General features: G+C 44.0%; 1 protein-coding gene across 6 annotated transcripts in view; it reads right to left on the bottom strand.

The window, feature by feature from the left end:
• ENOX2 (ecto-NOX disulfide-thiol exchanger 2) overlaps positions 1 to 21,951 on the bottom strand; it is a 1,377,678-nt gene that overhangs the window by 1,047,843 nt on the left and 307,884 nt on the right. For all 6 annotated transcript variants that reach the window (XM_085607631.1, XM_085607636.1, XM_085607633.1 and 3 more), the window contains exon 2: positions 13,365 to 13,508. In XM_085607631.1, coding sequence (XP_085463757.1) covers positions 13,365 to 13,508 — 144 coding nt within the window. The remainder of the gene's footprint in view (positions 1 to 13,364; positions 13,509 to 21,951) is intronic.

Here is a 21,951-nt window from a genome sequence, read left to right as displayed (position 1 = left end):
ACTCGGGTGACAAATGCAAAAAGAACAATTGGAGGACAGAATGCAGAACAATGCCATACATTCACCCCAGGACAGAGATCTGGGCCTTAATCCATCAGAGAAAAACAGCACAGAAATCAGGTCGAAATGTTTCAGACATTATCATATTCACTCTGGGCCACCAACCACTATCAAACCCACTTGATGAATTGGTTAAAGTCCATTCTCAACGGCATGCGTGGCAAGCTATTCTTTAGGTCTCGTGAACCAGACAACATAAGCTGGTTTTCAAAAAGATCTAGTAAGCTTGCAGTAGGGTTAGAGCATGCCCATTACCTACCCCTGGTAGGATTTATTGTCACTCTCATTTGCTTGCTTCATATTCATTAGCTTGTGAAAGTTTTCCTTCCCTTTCTAGGGTTTGTCCCTCCTCTGCCGCATAGCTTTTCATTTGTGTCCTTTCACTGCTTACTTTTCAAGCACTACTCTTTTCTTTTTGGGATACTCACTCCAGGACAGTGCATGTGTTTTCCAGCTGCCTCCCACATGAATGTCCGTTCCCCTTCTGCTTTGCTCCATGTTGCTCTCTCTTACCCATATGCTCTTTCCTGACCTACTCAGAGTTGCGCTCACCCTGGTGCACTTCTCACCCACTTCCTTTCTCACCTCACCCCCTTGCTTCTCGCCTCCACGCTCCACGTTCCTCTATGTCCCTGTGTTGTGTGATTCTCCCAGTCCTCCCTGTTGTTTCTCCCCACCCATGTTGCTTCAGCCAATTATGCCCTCTGGCATTGATTCCCTACTCCTATCTGCACCCTTTGTGTTGCTTCACAGCACCCTCCATGATGCTTCCCCCCAACCGCGCTCTGTGTGGCTTCAGTCCTTCCCCGTCCTCTTTGCTGCTTAAGCCTCCCCATGCCCTCTGTGTTGCTTCCACCCCACCTGCTTTAAAAATGAAACAAAAAAGCTTTATTGCTACATTTTATCTTTTAATTTACACCTCATCGGCGATCAGTAAATCAAAAAGAAAAATAGTGCACACATATTTTTCACTAAGTCCCAAATGCAAGACCTACTGGCGAACGGTTAATTACTGGCACCCAAAATACAGCTTTTTCCAGGAAAGGAAGAGAGAAAAGAAGGCACCATCTAAAGAAGAGGAAGTGCACAGGGAAGCTCATTTTTAGATCATATTGATTGATATGTGGAAAAAACTGCTACAACCTGCATGTAACAATTGGTGACTGAAAAAAGGGGATGTGAAAGTGGGCACGCCAATGTACACAAAGGGTCAGAATTAAGATTAAAGTTTCTGCTCTCTTTGGGAGGCACTTTTCCAGTTGTGAATTCTACTGTAGGACATTCAGAACCACTTGGGTAAGAGAGAAGAGGATAACAGAAGTCTTCTTGGTGATCTCCCCTCCCCAGATTGACACCCAAAGACAATGCAACTTTAGACTTCCCATTTCCCAATTTCTGACGAGGGAATCATGGGAGGGATCAGGAACATGCCTTGGGAAGGGCTCTTAGCATTGGGTTTGTTGACAACCAAAGATGATCTTGTCCACACATGGCAGGGTCAGCTACTTTTACTATGAAAGACCTTACCAGATCCATGGATGTTTGTGCAGCAGTAGAATAGAAAATGTATTTGGGTAGAGGTTGTCCTCAGAAATAAGCTAAAATATGGGACCCATGTCAGAAACTATCCTATTCCACTGCCCAAGTTTGTATGTTCTTGGACACTTCACACAAGAATTTGAGTGTCCCTGAATGAGGGGCGCGAAGTGTGCACTGCCAGTTTTCATTGTTGTCATTTATACTGTACGATGTGTGGTGCGAGCCATACTGTTCTGAATGCTTCACAATGTTTTCATGTGCCGTATAGAGAGGAAAACTTCATAAAAAGATTTTTAAAAAGAAGGCTAGAAGTCATCTAAGCTAACAAATCACTACAGATGCTCTTTTGAGGTTTATTGTGATCACTGAGGATCTTGTTACTAACCATAACTAACTTCTGTACTTTCCACTGACTCAGAATCAAATTAGATGAGATGGCTTGTGAAAGTAACTAAGCTATCACAGAATAAAAGACCCCCACCCGCCTTACAGATAGAGCATCCTTGGAAAGTAAGACTGTGCAGACAGCTGAGCTTTACATGATTGCCGGATGTAACCCTGTGCAAATATTTTTGGAAGTAATCCAAGTATAAAGATCCAATATCCACTCCATACATTTTCCTCAGCCCTACATGTCTGCATATTTCTTAAGAGGGTATGTTGGGTACAGTTAACATCACTACTTACTTTCCTGAGAATCAAGCCATTTAAACAATTGACTTGAGAACAAGAGCCAATCAGTGACTTAATCCACTAACAAGAGTGTATTAAGATTACCAAATTATTCGCAGCAGTGAAATAAAGTGAACATCCTGAAACCATTAAGCGGGTACAGACTTACACCACTACGGGCTTATTTTTAGAAAGACCCTGCAGTGCATTCTTGCTCTAATGAGATGTGTGTGGTATTGCATGAAAGAAGATACCAAATTAGCTGAATTTGTAAACCATATGGTAACATGCTGTAGCCTTGCCAATAAGTCAGAAATCCAATAGTAATGCTGTGGAAAACATTACTGATTGTTTGGGGAGAGGAAGGATTGCAAATAAGTGAGATGAATTAAACAAATACTACTTTCTCATCACTGCCACCACCCTAGGAGGTGAGAAGCGAGTGTACCACTGCTTCTTCTGTGCTCTTCTCAAAATATTACTTTTGCTAGGCAGTGTCCGGGGGTCTGGATCAAGGGACGCACTACTCACTAGAAATACTATTGTTGCTAGGAAAGGGGCTTTCGCTGTCACCTATGAGGTGCACACCATGGCTTCACACACCTTAGCAGTGGGTTAAGCTTCACAGACAAGAAGACACCATCCACAATGCATTAGTACGCACTATAAAAAAAAAAACAGCTTGGCAAAAGTGAACTTCAGCATAGGAATATTTTCAGGCAAGCATAGACCCATTGAGAGAAGATCGGGGGGCAGTTCAAGAGCTTCTTGACCTAAAGTAGAAGGAGGTCCTCAGTATGCCGACTAAACCAGTGCATCTCTTTCAGACTTAATAAGTCATACAAGAAGTTCTGAGCAGAGAAGCTTTGCTCATGGAAGCTTTTTAAAACAGGACTTTGGTAAATAAACTGTAACACTTTTGTTGGAGCAGAACAACCCTGGAGACCTAGCCAGGATACTTAGTCGCTGGCTGTTATACGTCTCGTTCAGGAGCCGAGATTGAGATGTGTTAGGGTGCCACTGGTTAATAGGCCCGCCAGGATACTTAGTCGCTGGCTGCTATACGTCTCGTTCAGCAGTCGAGATTGAGATGTGTGAGAGTGCCACTGGTTAATAGGCCCACTGAATCAGAATATCTGAAAGGATGCCAGAAAGACAATGTGATTGCAAAAAAGATGTAATAGCCTTCAAAGTAATGATGCCAACAGGAAGAGAGACCCCATGGCTCTTCTACTCAGAGTCAGAGGAAGGCCAGTCATGCCAGTATACCAACGAGGCGATTTGGGGAGCATTGGTAGCACAGTCAAGTTCACAAGATACTGATGCTTAGCAACACGAGGTCAAACCCATGGAAGCATCGGAGATCCCTTTTTTCGTCACAAGTATGCCTCAGGTTTCTGAGCTATCCAGTCCTCAAGAGCCAATATTACACTGATAAGCCTGCAAATTATTTTAGGTCCCCCAAGAAGAAACTGGAAAATTCTCATGGGAGCACCTGTGCATGGAGCACTTCATGGACTACTGGTTGTAATGTACGAGGATACCTTTTTGGCATCGCACAATGCTCCAATAACGAACTTCTTTTAACTCACATGGTGTTTCTCTACCGCCCCTCGAGCAGAAGTTGGCATAAAATAACTTGTGAAAACCTGGGCCTGGAGCACTTTACTTAACTATTAGTCATAAAGTTTTAGATTATTGTTTTTGCATTGTAAGATGCTTTTAACTACGAACTCTCTTTTAATAAATAATGTTTCCTTTTAGTAATAAGTTTTGATTATTTTTTTTTGTATTGCCTAAAATTGCAATGATTTTAATTAATCTGCAAATAAACGTACTTACTTACTATTAAAAGTAATCGCATACACACAAGGGTCTGTGCAATTCTAGTCTCAAACCTTGAGTAACATTTAATCAAGATAAACAGGTCAATTCCTCATAAGCTCCTAGTGCTTCTTAGTACTTTATACCTAGATAAAATGCATTTCTTTTGTGCCATAAAGAGTGCAAGAGTGGCCCAACACTACATACATTAGACACACCAGTAACCCTGCAAGACTATACCTCAGCTTCCCACAAGCGGGAAAAGCTACAAAAAACAAAACAAAAAAAACTAAACAAAAATAACCAAATCTTCCCTGTTGTCAAAGCAACTTATATTGAAAAGCTGCAATTTCACCATGCCATAAAAAGCAATACATGCTGCTTCCACAGAGAACGAAAAACAAGACAAAAGAATGAAAAACCAGGCATGTCAGTGGAATTGAAAGAGTTATAAAAGTATGAAATATTTAAGCAAGATAAGAAAAAGATTCCAGTGCAGGCAGAACAAGGGGATAAAAGCTCGACCTTTCCAGTCCTCCTGTGACTGCACATGTTTTGGAAGTGACTGCACCAGAGGGCTCTATTCTGTATGTTTCTGTTGTGGCAAATGGAGCACAAAACAAAAGCATTCTGAATTAATATTTCATGACTGCAGGTGGGTATTTCAATTGTTTCGACTATTTAGGATGCTACGGGTGGATAAATAAATAGCTATACTCACGCAGCAACTTCTTTGCCATCATCTACAAACGTGCTCAAATTAGAGTCATCTGACAATAGGAGTCTATGCGCTGGAAGCAGGACTAAAGCATGTATCCAATTAGCAAACATGTCTTGCTATGCTAAGCAACAATTTCACACATGACTGCGCCTCGTCGATTCTTATGCTCTTCTGAAATGTAAAAGGGGAGTGCCATCTGTCCAAGACACATATTTAACACGAGAGACGCGACTCCAACAAGACTCTGCAGCATTGGGTAATTTGTTAAACGGAAGAGTTTGTTTTATTTGAGGAAAAACTGTCTTGATATGCTTGTTTTGTAAAAAGAGCAGGCCCTCCCTCTGCAAGGTGGTATGATTTGCTCCTACCTTGGGACAAACTGTGGATTATGCCTTGCCTCCTATAGCTGCCACTCTTGGGTGTCTGGGAATCCTGCTAGATTGCTGTTTAGGTTCAAGTTGTGTCTTTAAAACCAACGTTATAAAAGCAGACAATAAAAAAAGGGAGCAACAAAGCGATGACCCACCCTTGTGCTCCCTTCAGACACCAACATTTAGAATTTACCGAGTTCAATGGTCAAAGCGGTACAATTTACCTAGTCTCAATTGTCCCTTGAAAGACTTATTCTGACCAGTGGGAGGACCATTTGAATATTAAGAAATGTTCACGATATTCAAGAAGCTGGTTACTATAAATATCAGTAATAATACATTTTTCATATAGCATGAGAGTTTGTGTAAAGCGCTACTAAAGACCGATTAGGTGACCTCAGAGCGCTTTGGATATGGGGGACACATAAAAGGTAGGAAGTGGTGCAAAATAGGACATTTGATGGAACATAAGGTGAAGAGCTTCATCTAGGAGGCATAAACAACATCTGTAAATACGGCGTTGTGATATAGTAACTCAATACTATGGTAAAGTCTTAAAAGACAAGAGCTCCGAGAGCCTGGGTGAAGATGGCAATTTTGGTTTAGGCACCTGACGGGGTGGGTTTAGAACCCAGCGGGAGGGGGCAGTGCTGAAATGCAATGATTACCCCAATCCCAGGATGAATAGGGGAGTCTTAAAGGAGATTGTGAATTTGAGGTGGCTATTTTCCACTTTCTGTTGAAGACGTAGGGAATTCCTACAGGGAGGGAGGAGCCCTGGAAATGGAGACCTGTGCCGATAGATCTTCTGTATCTGAATACGTGGGTTGACAGCAGGCACCAGTTTGTGGACACCCGAGGCAACTTGTTTGTTGGTAAGTGACAACAGTTTTGTAACATAGTTCAGTGGGTAACTATGAAGTGTACTGTGTAGACAACAAAAGTGTTTTAAAGGTTGCTCTTTTCCTGGCAGCCAGCTGGGAGGATTTCAGAGGTAGTGTGGTGTGCATAAAGGTTCTATAGGAGTAACAATGACATTACAAGGTAATTAATGTAGCAGGAGAAAATGCCTCTCCCTTACTATCTTCCTCTTTTATAGCATTTAATGGCTTCTCTGTTTTTAAACATGCATCCCCTTTATTTAACAATATCCAGCAGTTATAAACCTATGAAGTTTTAACCTGTAAACCAAACTATGGTGATATATGTTGGAATCAAACTCCCTTTTAAAAATGAAATATATCAAACGTTGAGTTTTACAGTGATCATGCAAGTATTAACAATCTAATGAAGAAAAGGAGCTAAGAGCAAAGAAAAATTCAGTTGCAAGAGCTTTAATAACATAATCCCTTACTCACTGTGCCCTAGCATCCAAACCATAACTCAATGACCAGGTTGAACTAGGCGGAAACTGGCCTGGGGTTGCTTGTGTGAGAGAGGGGGCTCTCCGGGCAGTTCGGGATGGACTGTTCAGATGAGGGACAGGGTCAGGACTCATTAGCATTAGGTGGGCCTTTGTCGAGAGTGGCACAGTGGGTGTAAAAAGTGAAAAACGAAGGGTTAAAATGCTACCTGAGCTATTGGCAGTGCTTAGACTATGTGCAAGCATTCCTCCCATCACGTTTTAGGTGCTAAATGTAATGCCCAAAGTGGCCAAGGGCATGGCCAGACATGGGTCTATTTTTCATTGTGCCAGGATCCAAGATGTACCTCAATAACGAGGCCTAACTAGGCCAAAACCAGTCTGGGGTTGCTTGTGTTGCCTTATGGGGAATGGGGCAGCAGGATCTCCCGACAGTTCAGGATTGACTGTTCACATAAGGAACAGTCCACACAACATGTATGATGGAGCAGGTAAAGCAATATTTTGTATACCTCCTCTATCTTGCATGAAATTTAATTACGTAATCATTCTAAATATTAACTTGTACTAATTAGTGTGAAATGGCATGACTAATCAACCTTTGCACCTTAGTAAACACGAGATGCACGTGGGATTAAAATGCTAATTGCATGGCAAACAATTAAATGATTAACTGTGGTACGCAAACTAACCTTAGAATGTGGTGAAATAGAGAATTGCACGATTCATGTTGCTTTTGTGATGGTTTGTGCTTCCAGTGCTGCAGAATGGCGAGTATTATTGTTGCTACAAGCTAGGAAGATAGTAATATATATTGGGATTAGTGTGGGTTTAAACATTAGAATGTTCATTTTTATATTTTAATTACTGTTATGTTTGTTTTTGCTTAAATTGGCATTCAGGCCTACTAGGCCACAGTACTTAAGATGGAGTTCTGAAGATGCAACCGTCATGTGAGCGCGATGTCTACTGCGCAGAATCGGATGGCTCTGGAGATCTCCAAGCGACCTCCAACATGAACCAGAGTGTTCCTTGTCAAGGATAGGAACATGGAGGACTGCCAAAAAGGAGAATGGTGCGAATGACCGAGGGGACAATGATGGACCTGTACAAGAAGGCTTGCATGTTGTTACTTTGGAACTTTTGTTTGTGAATTACCAAAAAGAATACAATTGAGAAATGTCATGCCCGGTCTCATGGGAAACAGGCAAACCTGGGAACATTTGGGAGACTTGCAAGTTGAAATTGGTTTAGCCAAACAGAACACTTTCTACCCCTAAATTGTTGCACATTGACCTAAAAGTAAGGAGAAAAAAGGTATAAAAAGTCCATGATCTGGCAGAGGGGGGTTCAGTCGTTCGTTCATTCTTTGGTTGATTCGTGGGGACTGTGCCGAGCTGAAGAAGATTTCCTGGTTTACCTGGGTTTTCTTTGATTACAAGAGGACGATTCCATCTGAAGGGTTTTGATTATTGCTGTGGGTTGACGATTTCTTCTGGAGATTGTTGCAGAAACTGGAATAATATCGGGGGTGGTCAGAAGGTCGCCAATGTTCAAAATTTAGTAAATATAAATGTAATGTAAAATTTTATGTTAAAGATCAAAAGGTTGGAGGTTTCTTAAATAGATTAATTATTTGAACTGTAATCCTGAATATGCTAATGCAGAGTGAACTAAATTAGATCAACTAAAATTGGATTAATAAGAAATGAGTTTGTGATTCTTTAATAAGGTATTGAAAGTTAACTGAATGTTTCCGAAGCTTTAATTGTGTTTTACCTGGTTCTAAATCACCATCACCCATTCCAACTAATTGGTCCATCGACCAAGTGGTGGAGTGCCTTGATGTCAAAGTTAGGATTCTATAGGTACAGCTGTATATAATGTATATAATGTAAAGGAATTACTCCTGATAGGTAACAAGGTACCCCACATGTCAAGCGCTTCTTTTCCTCCTGTGTACAGATTCGAGTGAGACGTGTGAGTGTTGTTGTTATGGGCCCCACCAATGAATGAAAGTATGAATGAGTAAATGTGATGACGAGTCTGTGACATAGGGAGGACATGTAAATTTGCCCTTTTCCGCTGGAGCATGTACACAACATTGGCCCCACATACCTCAATGATGACAAATATCTACAAACCAACTAGACACCTCTGATTAGCCAGACTCATACTCGCGCACACACACCCTTCATATACAGAACCAGATCCGGCGATAGTACCTTCTCCTGCCTCCCTCCAAAAGCCTGAAACAGCCGGCCCCTGCACATCAGAGCCACCTCCTCAGTTCCTGAATGCCACAAGAAACGGCAGACCTGGCTCTTCACCTACACTGGGCCTTCCTCTGCCAACACAGCTCCTGCTTCAGCACCAGGATACCCTCCCGGGTGAGATGTGCGTTATACAATTATATGTAACATAACAGAGTCAGTACTGACTTCACATAAGATGGTCTTTGTGTAGAATGGCACAGAGGGTGAAAAACGATGTGTTGGAATGCTACCCTGGGTGATTACCAGTGGTTATACTACTTGTCAGCATTCCTCTGATCACCTACTATGTGACTGACTTTAAATATCGGAATGAATACATTTTTTATATATCGTATGGGATTTTTGTAAAGCACTATTAAAGACCAATGTGGCAGCCTAAGAGAGCTTTAGGTATGGACACACATACGTAGGTAAGGACCACTTCAATATATGACATTTGATGGGACAGGAAGTGAAGGGTGTATCAATCCTCTAGGAGGGATAAACCGCATCTGGAGAAAGGGTGTCATAAAATTGCACTCTAATATGGTGATAGAGCACTGAAAGAATAAGAGCCCCAAGAGCCTGGTTGTAGAGGCAAACCCGGTTTTAGGCACCTGACTGGGCAGGTTTAGAACCCAGTTGGAACTGGCGGCCCTGGAATTAAATGATGATCTCCATCCCAGGATGAAAAGACGAGTCTTAAAAGAGCTTCTGAAATTGAGGAGGGTATTTTCCACTCTCTGTTTTAGACATAGGGGATTCCACAGGGAAGAACCCTGGTCGTGGAGACATCTTCTGATAGATCTTCAGGAGTTGAACAGACCGGTCGACAGAAGGCATCGGATGGTGGATTTGAGCCTAATTGTTCATTGGTAAGGGTCAAACAGTTTTGTAACGCGGTTCAGTGGGTAACCATGAAGTGCCTTGTGGGAAAGAAAGTTTTTTAAATTGCCGTTCTTTCCTTTGCTGGAGGCCACAGTGTGATGTGAATGAAGGTGCTATACGAGTAGGAATGGCATTACAAGCTAAAGGAGCAGGAAGAAAATGGCTCTCCCTGCCTCTCTTCCACTGTCAAAGCACTTCAAGGCTTCGGTGTTTTTAGAATCATTCAGCCCATTATTTAACAATTTACCGTAGTCATAAAACTATGACGTTTAGAACTGGCGATAGAAATCGGTCTCAAGCTTTCTTTAAAACGTGAAATAGATTTCAAACAATCTTGTTAATTGAGCGCACAGTGATCATACACGTCTTTACAATCTAGCGAAGAAAAGGAGCTGAGAGCAAGGTTATCCGTGGAAGCCGAATCATATTGTAAGAGCTTTCATCACATAATTAGTAGACTGCTTCTCAAAGCTGCCTCTCAGTCAGTTCGGATGATCTCAGCGCCTGTTTCATTCCATCTCGATGTATGCACTAGGATATCATTTCATGAAATAAACACTGAAAAGGCTAAACAGCCACATGCATTTAATGCAGAAAATTCACATATTAAACTATCAAGGTACTTCAAGACAATATGCCTTTATAACGTACACAACACACAAACGTTTCACAATTACAAATAAAAAACATTATAAACAACTGCATAAGCGCATAGCGCCCCCAGTGCAACAGAAACACAAGAAACATAAGTGACCTGATACAAAAGATAAATGTGTGCGACAAATAACAAACACCCACATAACATGAACATAACTAGAGATGTCAAGAGGGACAGAAGGCCCTACACTGGAGGAGCATTTATTTGTTCACTTTGAGAAAAAGAGTGTTGTGATTTATTTCAACCAAACAAAATAAAGTGGCCCTGAGCCACTCTGGAATGCTTCACTGATTGGCAAATAAAAAGCCTAAATACAGAATAATGTGTCTTTTTTAAGATTGTTAGACTCAAGGGGCTGCCCTTACAAAAATGGCAAAATCTGGGGGACATGGGAGGCGTTTTCACGGAGGGCCTGTCTGGAGTGTCTCGAAAGGAGGACTGCAAACTGATATTCCTGACAATAGACTCTTGTGGCACTATACGTAACCATAAGGGTATACGACCATGGACAACGGTAACCTGATGGAAATCATTAAGTGCAGTTACACTTGCTATAGGCTCTGTAATTTGTAAACCTCCTTTAATAAGCACTGCATGAGTGATGCCTTTGTATCAATGATGATGTGGATTAGCCTGCTACATAAACGAATAAAAATTATTATTAAAAAATGGATTGTGACTTTGTATCAATGATGATGTGGATTAGCCTGCTACATAAACTAATAAAGATTATTATTAAAAAATGGATTGTTAGGCTCTTATAAGAGATGGTAGGCTCACAAATTTAGGTTAGACACTATTTAAATGTGGAGCTCTCTCTCTCATTTAATATGTTACATGATCTAAGATTTTTAGCAATCTAAAGAAACACCTTTCTTGTAAGGACAATGAGATTGTTCGTCTCTTATTTTATGCAGGTTGGTGTTCTAGAACATGATTATACAGCTACATAACTGCAGATTAGAATGATCAAAGCTTGCTGCCACAGAATGTTTAGTTCTAAATTCAAATTGTTAAATATATGGTTGGAGCCATCTTGTCCTGTCATGCAGCATTCCTTCATGAATGAATAATATATACGGGGTTGCTTAGAGAGAACGGCCACAAAGATGGTAGCATTTCCACTTTGTTTTTGCAAGGGTACTACCACATCCACGGTATGATATAGCAGACATTTCATTCTCATGAACTTTTGTCTAGGAGGAAAACTCAACATTATTGCTCTTTAATGTCAGATTGAAGTATGCGATTCTTACAAAGAATCAATTCAATGGTGAGACACTATTTTAACATTGTTATTAATCCATTGCCTGGAAGCCGAAAACAAGATCTCTGACCTCCAGGCAGCCCTGTGTGATTGATAAATTAGGGGTTAGTTAAGAAAATTGTACCAGGAACACGATGACGCACAAGATCTATTGTTCATGAATGACCAAGCCTTAAATGAATCCTCTGGTGTCTTACTGAGATGGCAACAATACTTAGCATTTCTCACCGTTTGCTTGATAAGGGTGAATGCCAGCTTTAATCAAGAGGTTGCGGTTCTTTGTAGCAAAGTAGGTAAATATCAAAGTCTTTTACGTATCAAACTGTCCAATAAAGGTCACAGGCAGTCTCTGAAGACCAGAACTCTATAAGAGATCAAAGGTTCTAATAACATTCTGTAATAGGCAATCATCTTTAGGCAGTCATGTACTGTTATATAGTGAGTGTTACTGGGGGGGGGGGGGGGGCATTCATTTAACCTCTGGTCAGCCTTACCCTCTCAATTTTGGTAAAGGGATCAAATTGAGGACATTTTTGGAAATCGCACATTGATTTTATAAAACATAACAAAACGTATTTGTAGTGTTTCAAATGTTAAATATATTCATACCTGTAAGAGGCCCGCCCCATGGCTTGTGCAACACCAGCAGTACATTTCTGGGACTTACACTTTTGCTTTTAACAATTCAAGTACAGGCTTCAAAAACCCAGCACACATAGTGCTTTTGGGTAAGCATCCTTGAGTGTCACACATGATATTAGGGCATTTGGCAGCTTGATATGCTAATGTGAAAAAAATAAAAGGCATGAAAGAACTTCAATTTTAGGCAAAAAAGTCAGGGACGTCCTGTAATGCTTGCAACAAATTATCCTTCTCTGCTAACAATATATTTTGAATTTCACATTTTTAAACTTATTACAAGAAAGATTTAACCCACAACATTGATGTTTGGCTATTTTTTAACATGCACCCTTCTTGGCAATCTTACTTGAGATGGTTGTTAAGAGGATGTGCCCTAAACCCCCACCAAAATGATTTAGCTTGATTGCAGTATTCAATAATTTGCTGCACAACTGAGAAAATGTGTTTTCTATTTTGGGAAAGGGACCACTTACATTATTTTACGAAAGATGGCCTCTGCAATAAAAAGTCTGAATGCCATTGTACTACAGCAATATGAAACAGAAAGAAAGTTCTTACACACCAAATGTTAGATTAATAAAAAATAAAGTATAGTTGGTGTCTGAGACCGATACAGCGAGCATCCCTATCCATCAGTCATCATTTCAAGCAGATTTCAAACAGTAGATTTATCATCCTCTCATGCAAACACTTTTAGGTGTATCTTGAAATGCACTGTGTTGTTTATGTTCATAGCTATCTCAAATTGAATATAATGCATTGGCAATAATCCGTTAAGATATCTGGCGGGTGCCTCTGAGCAACTAACTCTCCAGAGAAGTGCAGGTTGGTACTTGAACTCTGCTTTTAGTTTATTAATCCTAGAAATCTAGATTTTGTCTGTAGTACACAAAAGAATACAGCTACTCATTTAAGTTCACAGGCGATCCACCAGGAAAGGTCTTACAAAGTCACTGTGGAAGCACATCTTCCATTTTTTCTATATGGTTAAAATGTTTCTCTTGTGTGGTAAGTGAACACCATACATAAGTAATAATCTATCAGTCCAGCCAAACAGTAACAATTAGTCATTAGAAGACAGGGTGAGATGATCAGCTTTTTTACCTGGAGTCATGTTTATTCGCTTTCTTTTATTACAAGATTCACCTCCATTCTCAACAGGAACCTCTGACACCATTGGACCACCGCCATTACCAAAATGCAGGGGCTCATTATTTGTGGAAGGATCAAAGGTTAATTGGTTGAGCCCTAAAAAGGAAAGAAAATAAGTTAAAACAGAACAAAATAACCCTTTTCAAACATTATTTTCTTAAAATGCCCATTGCTAAAATCTCTTAAAAAATACAGCAGGTCTATTTGCTTTTTTCAAAAGAGTAAGCAAATGTTATACTGTGGCTGTAATGAGAAAATCCGATCATTTTAGCATGCACTTGCCTTGAATACGTTTAATAAAAGACTAGCAAAGCACACTAACGAAAGACGTCGGCTCCATCATAGTGTCAAACATTTGCCCAGTTGAGAGACTGAGGCACTCAGCAATTGAACGCTGAGCCTCAAAGGACCAGACGTCTAAAAGGTTTTACAGATATAGAAAACTGTAAGTTTCCAAAGGTAGCAGTTCTCACCAGGCTCTCAAATGCAAAGCTCTCCTTCTAGCTAAAATATGGAAGGAAGCTGCATGTAAACTACAGGCACATACCAGCTTCAGAGCTGCTGAAACTCACAAGCTAGGTGGATACAAACTCAATGCTGTCCACTGGTTCAGAGAGACATTTGCCTAATCAAACGAGAAGAATGATTTGCTCAAGACAGCTCAGCGTCGCTCTGTCTCGGGGAAAGAGCTGATAAGTGAAAATGTAAAGTTACTTAGAGCTGATACATCACACCCAACTGTGTATTATCGCTATTAACCCTGCTCAGTGCACAGGATTATCACCTTTAGGGCCATTCCCTCGACATCCCTTCTGTGAAACCTTGCTAATGCCATCCTTGTATAAAGCACTCTCCCTCGCAGAGCATCCATTCTGCTATTTGTCTCTCCAACTACAAACACAGGTCTTTGGTTTCAACCATACACTGCCTGAAATGGAATCCAACAAGGCAATGCTAAGCCAGGGGCCTGCATACTAATCTCTTCCTTTCTCCAGGTTAACCTTCAAGTATAAACGTAAAAGATGATTCAATTTCGAAAAGATTGACCACTTTATTACCTACTTAAATTGGTTTTAAAAGCCGCCGAATAAACGAAGTAAATGTATCAGTGCTTGTCACACTGGCTGTCAGTGGCCAGAGAGAGAAGTTGAAGTCACTGTGCATAATCCAAGTGCCTTAGATGGGGTCAATCCTGGTTTTTTAGGTCTCGCCTGACCCAGCGCATGCGCTGGTCTGGCGAGACTTATTGAGAGGGCTCCAAAAAGTGCAACCAGGCCAGCCTAGCGCTACAGTGCATGTGCGCGCGCGCCGCGCTTTACCGCAATTACTTTCACTTTCGCGGCCGCTTTGATGTTTGATCGCGATCACTTTCACGGCCGCTTAGCATAGCCACTAGGTCTCGCTTTTGGGACCTTATGAGTATTTAGTTATGCAACTGTTGCATGGCTAAACACTTATAAGGTCCCAAAGGCGAGACCTATTGGCTATGCCAATGCTCGTTTTTCTTTGTCTCAGATTAGCTTGCAGTGCCAGTGCTAGAGCTCATGGTTCGCCCTCATCCGGTCTAGCTCCAGAAGCCTTTGAAAGCGCGTTTCTCCACTGGTCATGGTGGAAGGAGAACCATTTCTGCTTCGGGAACCCTACGGATGGATACATGGCTATTTATTCAAGAGGTCGACTTAGCAACAAGGGAAATAATTTTCTCGACAGTCCCAAAGCCTCCAGCTTTTCATCGTGCGTACATTTTTACAGTTAACTAGATACTTGGGCAGACACATTCAAATACTAATCTGTAGCAACTACACAGACCGAATTTTAAGTGAGAATGAGGTTGAATCTTTCCCCATGTCGGAGTTTTGAACCTGTTAGCACGTTAACCACTATCAAAATAAAAGAAGAGGCACCTCGGCTGAGAAATAAATCTAAATATGTCCAGAAAGTATAAAGGCAGTTGGCAGTATGTCTGGTGCAAGCCTAAAAGTGGAATAAATAAAAATTCTAATCAGGGGTCTCCAACCTTTTCCGTAGTGAGAGCTACTTCTCATCACTGAAAATCATTGTGAGTTACTGAAGTCCAAACCACTTGCGCAATGCTACCAGACACCCCCACACCCTATCTCATTGAATTTAAGCCTAATGTCTATAGAGCAAAAGACTATGGTTTGAATAAAATACTTTGACTCTGGGCACTATGACAGGGCTGGGCAGTTCGGGCTGGACTGCTCCTATTGGGCGCAGGGTCAAGACAGATTTGCATATGAGTGGGTTCAAACTGGAATGGCATGGGGAGCAAAAAAAAGGTTGGATTTAGGCCCAGATCTCTGTACTGGGGTGAATACATTGTTCTGCATTCTGTCCATCAATTGTTCTTTTTGCATTTGTCACCCAGAGTGGGACAGGTATGCCCAGATGCTAGTCCCGTGCTCTCCATGCCACTGGAGTCAGGCTACCCTGGCTGATGAGGGGTGAAACGCCTAAACCAGTCCTAGGATGCTTGTTTACAGTCCAGGAAGGACCTGGTCTGGCAGTTCAGGCTGGACTGTTCACATTGGGCGCAGGGTCAAGGCTGATTTGCATATGGCGGAGTTCAAACCGGAATGGCATAGGGAGCAAAATAATGATGGATTTAAGCCGAGATCTCTGTATTGGCGTGAATGTATGACATTGCTCTGCATTCTGTCCATCAATTGTTCTTCTTGCAATTGTTCTTTTTGCACAGGGCTGCCATGTGGTTCAGTGAGATCGTGGTCTTTGCATGAACATGTGTGCTTATGAATGGTATATATGTGTATGGGTGAATGAGTCTGTCTCGTGTGTACTTCGCTTGCTCAGCAATGATGAATCTATAACCATTAAACCAGCTGACAAAGGGGGCACCATTGTCATCCTCAACATCACAGACTACAACTTGGAATGCAAACGTCAGTTATCGAACAGTGACTACTATTCTCCCATCAGGGAGGACCCCTCAAAAACACATCACCTCTATTGTATTTGCAGCCGAAACACAAGGGTGGATAAACTAAAAATAATCTGCCTTCTTGGTCAACAAAAACCCCAGGACAGCTTACTTTTACACCCTCCCTAAGATCCACTAAGTCACTAGACCACCACCAGGGAGACCGATAGCATCTGGTATTGGGTCCATTCTTGAACCCCTGTCACAGTTCTGTGCCTATTTCCTGTAACCACTGGTTACCAAAACCACGTCTTTTCTCAAAGACTCCACTGCAGCCCTGAAATTTCTTGAAAACCTGGGTGAGGATACCTGTGTGGATATTCCTGTCACTCTAGATGTAGAAGCCTTGTACACTAATATACCCCAGGATGCTACCCTGGAGGTGATTGAGACCGGGCTTAGGGCTGAACCTTGTTCTTCAGCCACCCCAATCAGCTTCATCATGGAGTGTGCCACCCTAGCCCTGAAGGAAAACCTTTTCCAATTTAAGGACACACTTTACCATCAGACCCAGGGCACCTCAATGGGTAGCACCTTCACTCCCAGTCTGGCCTGTCTCTACAGGGCTGACTTGGAGCGGGGACATATCCTTAACAATGACCACCCCTATGAGCCCAACATCATTGTGTGGTGCTGATACATCGATGATATCCTCATCCTTTGGCAGGGCTCACACGCCTCTGGATGAATACCCTCAACCGCTTCCTTAGGTTCAGCAGCAATCTTTGCACATCAGAACTGCCCTTCCTTGACCTGCTGATCACCCTCCACGACGGGAAAACATCCACCAAAACATATAGGAAACCTACCGACTGTAACAGTTTACTCAGGTACGACAGCCACCACCTTAAACATCTAAGGGCCAACCTCCAGTTTGGACAATTTCTACGACTTCGCCGCAACTGCAGTGTCATCAATGACTACAAAGAACAGGCCCAAGCTCTAACTTCGTAGCAAGACACAACCCCCAGGCTATGGTACAGAAAGCCTATAAAAGAGCACGTCACAATAACAGGGAAGGCCTCCTCGAACACCATGAGCGGACCCCCTGTGACGCTATCACCTGCGTCATTTCTTTCACCCCTCAATCTAACATAAGAAAGATTATCAAGTAACGCTGGCCTATGCTCCGTACTGGGGAGATGACACCTGCCACCCCGTGTTTCTCCTTTAAACTTACTGCCAACATCAGGGACAACATCATACATACTAGACCATCACCCAAACGCTCTCTACGCCAACAGCAATTGCGAGGCCTTCCACCTATCAGAGGCCATTACCCCTGTGGGTCGTGTAGGGTGTGCCCTTTCACCCATCCCTCCAAGGAAGTCACACTGAGCCCTGACTTCGCCTGGACCCAAAAGTACCACACCAACTACAATACTTGTAACTGTGTCTATGTGATCACACACCCTTCGCGGAAAAGATATGTGGGTAGGACGACCAGGGCTGCTAAGAAGAGAATCACCGAACATTGTAGTAACATTAGCTGCGGTAGATCCACATCCAAAATGCTCTCCAACTACATCGAGATGCATCATACACATGACAACATACAATGGACAATACTAGACTCCTTTATTAACATCAGCCAACCAGCTCTTTTCAACAAAGAACAATGCTGGGTTTTCAGCCTGTCCACACACACACCAGGACTCAACAATGACATTCCATGGTCTGAGGTGGGACGCTGACTTTTTGGGATTTTGGCACCCCAACAGCCTGATACCCCCTGCACACCTTCCATTTGATGTGGCAAGCAGTCTGAGTTGGTACCACGGCGTCTGCTGACTACATCCTTTCAATGACTCGCACCAGATCATGCCCACCTGACAGCAGTTGTCACACGTTACCTACCAATCAGAGTACGTTCTGAGCATGCACCCTGTACAAACATCCTCCAGGTGTCTAGGGCAACATGATAGCCTACGTACGAGTTGCAGCATCAGCCGCTGTGATCCCTCTCTACCCCTTGCTCCTATACCCTCCGAACATGTGTTTACACTCCCTCAGCTACTATCGCCCTGGGGCTCCACAATGCCCCATCCCTCCTTATCTGGCTCCCTCCCCTCCTCTAACTCCCAGCCCACCGTCATTGCCCTACCTTGGCCTCCTCCCCCCAGGACCACAACCTCTTGGTTGGCTCCACATCCCGGCTCCACTTCAAGATGGCGGTCATTTCGCCTCTTTCTTCTTCCTCCCTTCTAATATGGCGCCCACTTTTTTCCATCAGTGCATGCGTAAGTACCTCCCCCGGTACATGCCTCCATGCCCCACTCGGTACATAAGAACGCCCTCCTTCTGTCCTGACATCTCCCCCGACGTCCAGACGTGGGTAGGTCCCTCGCGCAGGAACTCCGGTACTGCGGTGAGTAAGCGCTTTACCCGGCAGCAACCTTCCCTTGCCTTTACACCGAGAAATGGACATATCCTCGTATGCCTGCCTACCCTCGCTCAACCCGCCATAGAAGCAACGCTATGCCAAGATGCTGGGCTCCCTGACCACCGCAACGGGTAGCAGAGGTCCCACACCGCTTCAGCTGGCGCTAGAGCTACTTCTGTGCATGGCTACCCAATACAATCCTCACCCAGAGCATACACCCAGTGAGGGCCTTTTGCGCTCCATAGTCTACATCCAGCGATCCTCCACGCTGCCCCTCACCACTAGATGTGTGGTTTCCCCGCAGAAGCCACCCGCCTGTCATGCCAACCGGAGTGCTAACCACCTCTATCGCTCCCCCGCTACATCTCAGACTTCTACAGGCAGTGACCCTCCACTCTGCTTTCCGATCCCCAGCCTTGTGGTTTTACCGTGGCAGCCACCCGCTGGCTTGTACCCCCCCAACCAGTCCCGATTGCTGTGCCACTACTACTCGCAGCGCTCCATCACCTAGGAGCTTCCCCCAGCCCACTATTCCTTCATCTACGAGCCGCTCGCACCTTCCATGTTTTAGCGTACCAGCACACCATTATGGTCCGTGTCGCCTCCCTCATAGTTACTGACTAGGGGGCCCACATAAGCAGCGCTCACCCTTCACACCCTCCTGGCCTCATGCCGCACAGCCGTGTTCCTCACATTGATACTACAGCCCTACTCACTACGACTTCCTCCATGTCATAGATTGTTCGCCCTTGCCAGTGTTGCGGGTGATTCGGATGTTCAGGCTGGGGCCACTCTACATTCCCTTCTAGGTGAGTCTGGTTTCTTCCCCCCTTTCCCCATATACCACCACCCCTTCTCTATACAGATTGGCCAGGGGACACTGTTGTGGCGGTAGGGTTCTACCGTCCCCCACAGGTTGATGCCATATACACCCCAGTACATGACAATAGCATGTACCTGACTTAGGCTGCACATAATTACCGGTATGTACGCCGCATGTTTTTCATTTTATTCACAGGTGGTTAGGCACCTTTGACACTATGTCACACATGACAATGATTATATCAATGCGACAGCGCTTCCCACATTAAGTGTGTTGCGTCGCAGGCTCCTCTAATACGTGATACTGTGGACACTTGCTGTGTACCTCTTTTTTTTCCCTGCAGGTTTTTTCCAGAAGGAAGACATTGTTTACACCCACACACCTCTTGTTCCCTGGATTACACATGAATCCAAATCACAGGGACGGTACTTCCTAGGACACTCTTATGACCATCCCCCTACTTCAGAGTAAATAAGGGTTCCCCACCCATCCGGTCATGATGAAATGCCGCTCATCCTTTTGGAGAACCAAGGCATGAAACATGTCGACCAATTGACCACTTCCAAACCCATCATTTTGAGCTGCAGCAGGTTTAATTTTCCTTGCCAGCCATGACTCGTATAGTCTGTTTTATTCATAACATCAGGATCCAGTGAAAAAAGGATTGTTGGACAGTAATATCTATTATTTTTTTTTCTGTTTTTACTTTTTATTGTTTTTGTTAGTAACAAAGCAACAAGACACTTGAATAGACAGTTTGTTCGTATCTTTTGACAATACAACATCCCAATTCACACCACGGACAGAAACAACAGATCGGTAATGTAGTCCATGGCCGGCATCAACCGTTCCCATAGCCTCCCCAACATCTACTGCATCAATCTGAATCAGAGGTGTCATCATGTGGCGTCGGTGGTGGGTCACATATGCCGCCCCTTTATTTGTTCCATGCCCCCTATACCTTGTCCCACTTGCGGGGGCAACCCCGCCTAATAAACACTGAGCGCTCAGCAAACATGGCCACGTCCATATCTCTCCCCCATGCAGTCAGTGAAGGCACCTCCCCCACCCCCCACTTTTGGGCCATGTTCCTCTTCGCCGTCATTATCCCCAGCGTGGCCCAGCTCTGGGCCTGGCGACTGAGGTCGCTGGGCTCTCACACATTCAGCAAGCAGCACCGGGGCTCCGGCACCAACGAGACGCCTCACGCCTGCGACATTGTCCGCATCATCCGCTTCCAGAACACCTGGATTACAGGACAATCCCAAATGGTATGATAAAAAGTGCCTTCCTCCCCACAACCACGCAGGCAGAAGGGGTGTGGTGCTCTGCCCATTTTATGTAACAAATGTCTGGTATAGTATGAACAGTGCAAAATTCGGAGCTGCACCAGCCGCAGCCTTGATGGTATACCCGCCTCGTGCGGCGAGGCCACCACCTCGCGCCATTCCGGATCGTCAAATTCGCCGATCTCATCAGCCCACTTCTCCCGCAAGGGCCCCATGAGGTCCGGCATGTTATTGATAAGCTTGCGGAACGTGAAGGACGTAGCCTTCTGAGGCATATATTCCGTCAGCAGCCTGTCCTCCAACGGGGATGCCTCCGGAACCTCCCCGCCGGGAGCCAGCTTTGCATTCAGGGCATATTTGATCTGAATGTACCGGAACCATTCCGAGGGAGCCAGGTCATATTGCTGCTGTAAGCGTGCGAACGGGACGACTGTCCCCTTTTGCCACATATCGCCTATCACCGAAATTCCAATGTTATCCCAATCATCGAAGCCCTTACTATCCCTCAATCGTCCCAATTGCTTTGCATCCCAGAGCGGTGTGAGTTGCGTCAAAACCCCCTGCCACCCCAATTTGGCCTGGGCCGCATGTCAGATAGATACAGTCTGTCGCAGGGGGCCAATCAATGTCGGGGCCAGTCTCCCATCATATAGCGGCGACAGTATGCCCCTCTCGCCCAATATATCTCTATCCACCTTAAATGCCGGATCCGACTGTGACGCATGGAGCCATTGATTAATGACCTTCAACTGTGCCGCCCAGTAGTAGAGTTGAACGTCCGGGAGCGCAATTCCTCCATCATACCACCCACGAACTAATTTAGACTGCGCAATTCGCGCCGGCCTGTTGCCCCATAGAAGGCTAGAGACCTGCGCCGCAATCGCACGGAAGTAGGCCAGGGGGACCGAATACGGTGTGTTCTCCAGCACGTATAAGAACAGTGGCAAAGCCATCATTTTGAAGAGCGCTGCTCTCCCCAACAGGGTCAGCGGCAGCGCTCTCCAGTGATGCACGTACTAATAGCTATTTTTAAACACACTTTCACTCCCACTCTACTCACCAAACATTTGCTCCAACACCCCATC

This window comes from Triturus cristatus, chromosome 5_2 (assembly GCF_964204655.1).
Source record: "Triturus cristatus chromosome 5_2, aTriCri1.1, whole genome shotgun sequence".
Lineage (NCBI taxonomy): Eukaryota > Metazoa > Chordata > Amphibia > Caudata > Salamandridae > Triturus > Triturus cristatus.
This window is presented reverse-complemented; position numbering and strand designations above follow the sequence as displayed.